A 6,000-nucleotide genomic window follows, 5' to 3' on the forward strand; every position below is an offset into this window, starting at 1 on the left:
ATTCGGCGCACGGATTTGGTTCTCTTTTGCAGAATCAAAAAGGAGACCTCTCTTCCCCCGCACAAAATATTGATGTCAGCATTAACAAAACGACGCGCTCCGCAATCCCTCCCTGATGTTTGTCCTAGTGGAATTCTACCGGTTTGGCCCAGTCCTGGCGTAACCGGTAGTGCTGAAGATCAGCTGACAGAGAACCGGTCTCTCTGACACTCGACAGTTGGGCCCACCTGCCTGCCCCTGCACCTTGGTCCTTTGTAGCCTGTCAGCTGTTTGGCGTGGCAGAGCAGATTGCTGTGCTAAACAGCTGGGAAGCACAGTAGCTTAGTTTTTACTGTTTAATGCATGCGCCTGACTTGCGCGACGCCCCTGCAGTCACGCCCACCAAGCCACACCCGCAGAACCAGTGGTGGGAACTTTTGAATCCCACCACTGATCTGTACTGTCCAAAATTCCAGCTTGGTTAGGCCTCACCCAACAGACCAGCCAATTCCTAATCTGCTTTCTCTGTGCCAGGAGTGTCAAACTCAAGGCTCGGGGGCCGAATCCGGCCCATGGAGTGCTTAGATCTGGCCGACGGGGCCAGTCTGGAAAGAGCAAAAGACTGGCTGGTGGTGCCTCTGCCAGCGAAAACGGAGCCGGGGGGGCCTCATGCGGTCGCCCGTGCCCCGTTTTTATCCCCAACAGCCTCCTGCAACACTCTGCCAGCGAAATGGGGCTCGATGGCAGTGCACGCTCCGTCCCCGAGCTCTGTTTTCGCTGGCAGAGGGCTATCAAAACAAACTAAAAAACGAAACAAAAGGAGAAATGTTTCCCCTTTTGCATTTGAGCATGCAAGAAGGGACAGGAAAGGAGAAAGGGAAAGACAAAGAAAAAGAAGGGAAGGTGGGAAGAGAGCAAGTAAGGAAAGGGAAGGAAGAAGAAAGGAGAATAAAGAGGGGAGGAAAAAGAAGAAGGGGAAGGTACAAAGGAACGAAGGAAGGAATTGAAGGAAAGAAAGAAAGAAGGAAGGGGATTATAATGAGAGTGAGTGAGGGTCTGGGGGAAGTCCGGCCTTACCACAGGTGCCCCCAATATGAGTCCCTTGTCATGCCCACCATGGCCATGCACATGCCCAGCCACGCCCACCATGGCTATGCCCCCCTCCACACACATACACACACACACTGGCCCTCTGTTTTCTACCCATCTGCACTTGGATATTTCAATCCGCACTTGGATATTTTTGCCAACAGGTGGTGCTGCTGAACAAGCTGGGAAACTGGAAGCGGGTGATGAAATTCTTGCCATTGGAGGGAAATCCCTGCTTGGACTCATGCACTACGACGCGTGGAACGTCATCAAGTCTGTCCCAGAGGGGCCCATTCACCTGCTGATCAGGAAGCATCGGCCGCCGGAATGACGGATCCCAACCCCTGAGTTCCGCTTCCCTTTTGAGCGACAACCTCACCAGTTTTGTTTGCCGGGAGCCGTAATGTTGGCATCTGGGATGTTGTTCTCCTAGGTCAGAATGGTTTTATCAGCCGAGAAGCATCAATTGCAAGACTGGTGTCGAGCATCAATATGGTTCAGGCAGCTACCCCACGTTTGGAGTTCGTTAGATGGGCACAGTTTGGTTCTTTTAATTGCAACCGACTTGTTCAAAAGAGAAAAGATAAACCAACCCAGAACTTAATAGCAGGAACACAAGATATCACAGTGGCTGCTGCCTGCACTGGCTGTCTGGATAGGAGGTGCAGCAGCTCATCAAAACTGAGGCATCTCCAAGAGAATCCCCTAAACCAGAGGTCTCCAAACTTGGCAACTTTAAGACTTGGTGGACTTCAACTTTGTGGACTTCAACTTTGTGGTTGAAGTCAACAAGTCTTCATGTTTCCAGGTTTGGGGACTCCTACCCTAAACCCTGGAGCTGACCTAAGCCAGGAACTGATTTAACGTGTTCTGGTTTTGCAGATGGTGTCTTTCTTTTCACCCTCATGGAAGGTGCCATAATGTCTTCCTTCTTATTGAATTCTTCCTCATTCTTTGCCACAGGCACTCAGGAGCATTGCTTTGTGTTTACAGTCTGCTCCCTCTTCAGTACACCCAGGAAGTGGGGGAACATAGGATATGAAAAGGCTACGAAGGAGCGGGTGCAGAATGTAACTGCCGCGTAGCCTGATACCCACTAGATAAATCCAGAGCAATAGTCGAGGGGGGAAATCCCTGCATTTTATAAATTAAATCAGTGGTGTCTGTGTTCTTTTGCTTTTAATGCCAAAGATGGCACAATAAAATATTTTGCATTGGTTCTATGGAAAGTTCGGTAGTATACAGGGGGCAAAAAAAAAGAAAAGGAAAAAAAAAGGATTGCGTTTGGTTTCTTCTTATTACAACGGAGAGTTTTGGTATCTTGTTTTCCATCACATGGGGTGATTGTTCTCAGCATTTGTAACTCACTGAAAATGAAGCTCTCAGATTCAGTTCTGGGTATCACCAACTCAACGGTCTTGGATATCAGAACCTGCAGACCTGGAAAAGGATTTTGCCAAAGATCCGGAAGAGCTGTTGCCAATCAGAACAACAAATGCTTAGCTTAGAAGGACCAGTGGCCTGATTTGGTGAAAGACAGCGTCATATATTGATCTGGAAGCCACTGGCCCTCCACAAAGGACACCTCAGGTTTAGCCATGAACTCATTTTCATGGTCCTTCTTAAACTCTTAGCACTCAAAGAGAAGTATTTGCCGTAAATTTTGTAAACTGATAACTATTTATTGGGAAACGTACTATGTATTAGGAAACCTGAGTGTCTTTTAAAATGTCTGAGTGATTTGAATGTGTCTGTCTGAAATTTTTACATTTTGTAACTCAAACTGAGTGATGAAATTGTCCAATATGGATGACTGCAAGGGTTTTCTAGATATACCAGGCAGTTTTGACTTCGGCTGCTTTTGTGGATCCAGCATGCTTTTACTTTTTAAAAAATGAGAATGACTGGGGGGGCGGGAAATATGTGTTTTCTATTGTGGAGGTAAGAATTTTTTGAGGACTTGGGGAATGCTAATGAAAATGTCTCAATGGTCAACATTAAATCACCAAATCTGGATGTGACACTATATGCACATTGGAGAATAGATACAGGGAGAAAATATAATTAGAAACAAATGTTGTGTTTCTAGGACAGTTTAGTAGGAATATAATGTTCAGTGTTTATCATTCAAAATCACAGTTATTGGCCTCTAGAATTTAAATTAGACAAATTTTAGAAAAATGAGTCTAGCATCTTCCTAATATCGAGGGAGATAGATGTTATTACAATAAGGTAGTAATCCAAGATCACATTTTTAAAGAAATGCACTCTTGATTTGCCTAAAATTGCAGTCAATACTTTTAAGATGAAATGGAAGGAACAATTGATTAAGACAGTTTCAGTCATGAAAGTGAAGATTATTTTAGTTGTGCTCTATTCCTGATTACTACATGCATGTATCCATTGTTTTTTGTCTTGCAATGGTATGAAATCATTTGCTGTCATCCACTTCATTTTTGCTTCCTAGTCCTTGACTTTGAATTCTAGTCTACAGCTTGTGTTTCCAGATTGTTCCTCATGTAAGAGATCACCAGGTCTGATCTGCTTTGTCTTTCTGAAGATCTGCCAGGTGTTGCCACCTGCTGTGGCTTTCAAAACAAAGAGAAAACAAATTATAAATCCCGGCTTGAAAATGTGGGTTTTCTGGATTTCAATTCTACATGGCCATAACTTTCAATTCTGTTCTAAAGTGTTGCTTTTAGCAGTTTTTTTGTGCCTCTGTGGTAGCAGTTTCTTAAATAGACTGTAAAAGATTCTGTGTGATTGCACGTGTTCCCTCTAGATTGTGGAAAATGTGTATGTAGTTCACCATCTCAAAATGAACAAAAATTACTTCTATGTACTCGCTTCATCACAGTATCACACGCACTACTTCTGAATACTTCTCACATAGTCAAAGCACATGCCTGACAAATCATTTTAGTGGGGAAATTATTTTAGGCAGAGAGTTAAATGTAAGGGAGGTTGGCCTAGTTTTGTTTTGTCTTGTTTTTAAATAAACCAGGATGATGGGGGGTTGGGGAGAGGCAGGTATCAGCACAAAGCGGTATGATAATCCTTAAATAAATTGGGGGGGGGGGGATTAGTTTTCAAGGAAATGATAAATACTGGAAATTAATTAAATATATATCTTGTTCCTGTTGCCTTAAATTCCTATGTCAGTATCAAACCCTCAATTCCAGATTTTGAACACCAAATGAGATTTATATTTATGATGGATCGTCTACACCCAGCCATATCACCCTCGTGGTGAGTGGATTTATTTTGTATATTTGTTCGAAGCCACATATTCACAGGATGGGACTGAAAACAGTCAAAATGGCAGCTGCAACCAATGGGATTCAAGCAAAACCTCATTTTTATGTGCATCAGAATGTATCTAAATAGAGGCAGGGCTTTGATTTTTGGGGAACCCCCTACAGACGACCCCAATCCATATGGGCATTTACAAGAAGTGCTTTCAGAAAAAAAAAACATTTAATGGAGATGTATTGCAAATGGATTGCAATCTACTTTACTGCCCCTGTTGGTACAACATACAGTATTTAATCTGGTTAGTTTCTAATTCAGGGGTCTGCAACCTGCGGCTCTGGAGCCGCATGTGGCTCTTTCGGCCCTCTGCTGCAGCTTCCTGTTGGCTGATCCCACCACTGGCTGGCCCCTCCCCACCCCGTCACTCCTCGCCTGACCTAAGAAAGGTGATGGCGGGGGATGGAGACTCACTCCATATTCCAGAACAGGAGGTAACTGGGTGGGAGTGAGTGATGTCAAGTTGGCCACGCCCACCCAGTCACACCGGTTGTTAAATTATTGGCTCCCGGTGTTTTCTGTGGGAAACAAGTCCAAATGGCTTTTTGTGTGTTTAAGCTTGTAGACCCCTGCCCTTACTTCAAGTCATATGTTTTCCAGCACCTTGGACAGCTCACCATCATGCTAGCTCTATTAAAAGTAACCATTTCAACCAGTTAGCATGATTGTATTCCACAGCCCTATTCACTTTCTGCAAGATGGATTTAGTAGGCCACAAACCACTATAATGAGGTTGGCAAGGCAAGGTCTCATTATACCATCAGTCCCTTCCCTATTGGTTAGGCAGGCAGCAGAAGGTGGAACTTGGGACTGTGCAACCAATCAATGGTTGAAAGAAGTGTTCTGCAAAGGAAAAATTAGTTTTCCCCCCAGAACCAATGTATTCAGTTCTTTTTCTCAGAGGATTGGGGCAGTTCGCAATCTGAGGCTGAAGGGAGCTTAAACACCCATTTTCACTCCCATATTAATGTTTGCATAAAAGACCATTTCCATAAAATACTTCAGTTTCCTTCACAGCGGTCATAAAACGAATTGGTCACATGACCAAATGCCAGGGTTGTAAAGTAACTGCTGTGGTTATTAAGTGAACCCATGGCTTCCAATTGTCCAGTTTTGCCAAAAAGCAGAAGTAAATGCTGGTTTTCAGAAAAACCATGGTAAACCACAACCATCGGGCCTCAGGTTGGTCATAAACAGTCACAATTGGCCATTTGGCCCGGTAGCCAAGTTCTTGAAGTTCTTGAAGTTCTGAATGTGACCAGAGGGGGGCTACCATCAAAACTTTGCACTCAGATCATAAGTACTCCCCCTCCTTCAAGGTTATCCCATCAGAACTTCAAACAGTTGCTAAGCAACCAGTTGTAAGTCAAGGACTACCTGCATCTTTATACAGAAATGCTACATTTAAATTCTGATTCAGAATCACCCTCTGTAAATCTTCCTCAGCTTGCTATTTCCATTTTTTTTTTCCTGTTGAAGAGTTGAGTTATCTCAAGCTAGTGCCATGCAGAAGCAGAGGAACTACAGACCTCACAATTCTGTAGCCTAACGTGGCCAAAAGAATCCTGCTACTTTGTAGTGCTGATATAATATTAAATTAGAGCACCGGCAGTGAAGTTTAAA

The 6,000-nt window shown here is 43.9% G+C and overlaps 1 protein-coding gene across 7 annotated transcripts in view; it reads left to right on the forward strand.

Moving 5' to 3' along the window:
- Nucleotides 1-2,286, forward strand: part of PDZD2 (PDZ domain containing 2) — a 202,250-nt gene extending 199,964 nt beyond the window's left edge. For all 7 annotated transcript variants that reach the window (XM_026715483.2, XM_087927407.1, XM_087927413.1 and 4 more), the window contains exon 24: nucleotides 1,233-2,286. In XM_026715483.2, the coding sequence (XP_026571268.2) occupies nucleotides 1,233-1,399 (167 nt within the window). In that variant the 3' untranslated portion in view covers nucleotides 1,400-2,286. The remainder of the gene's footprint in view (nucleotides 1-1,232) is intronic.
- Nucleotides 2,287-6,000: the final 3,714 nt, after the last annotated feature.

The sequence above is a fragment of the Pseudonaja textilis genome, chromosome 2 (assembly GCF_049901715.1).
Source record: "Pseudonaja textilis isolate UNSWEBS1 chromosome 2, rPseTex1.2, whole genome shotgun sequence".
Classification (NCBI taxonomy): Eukaryota; Metazoa; Chordata; class Lepidosauria; order Squamata; family Elapidae; genus Pseudonaja; species Pseudonaja textilis.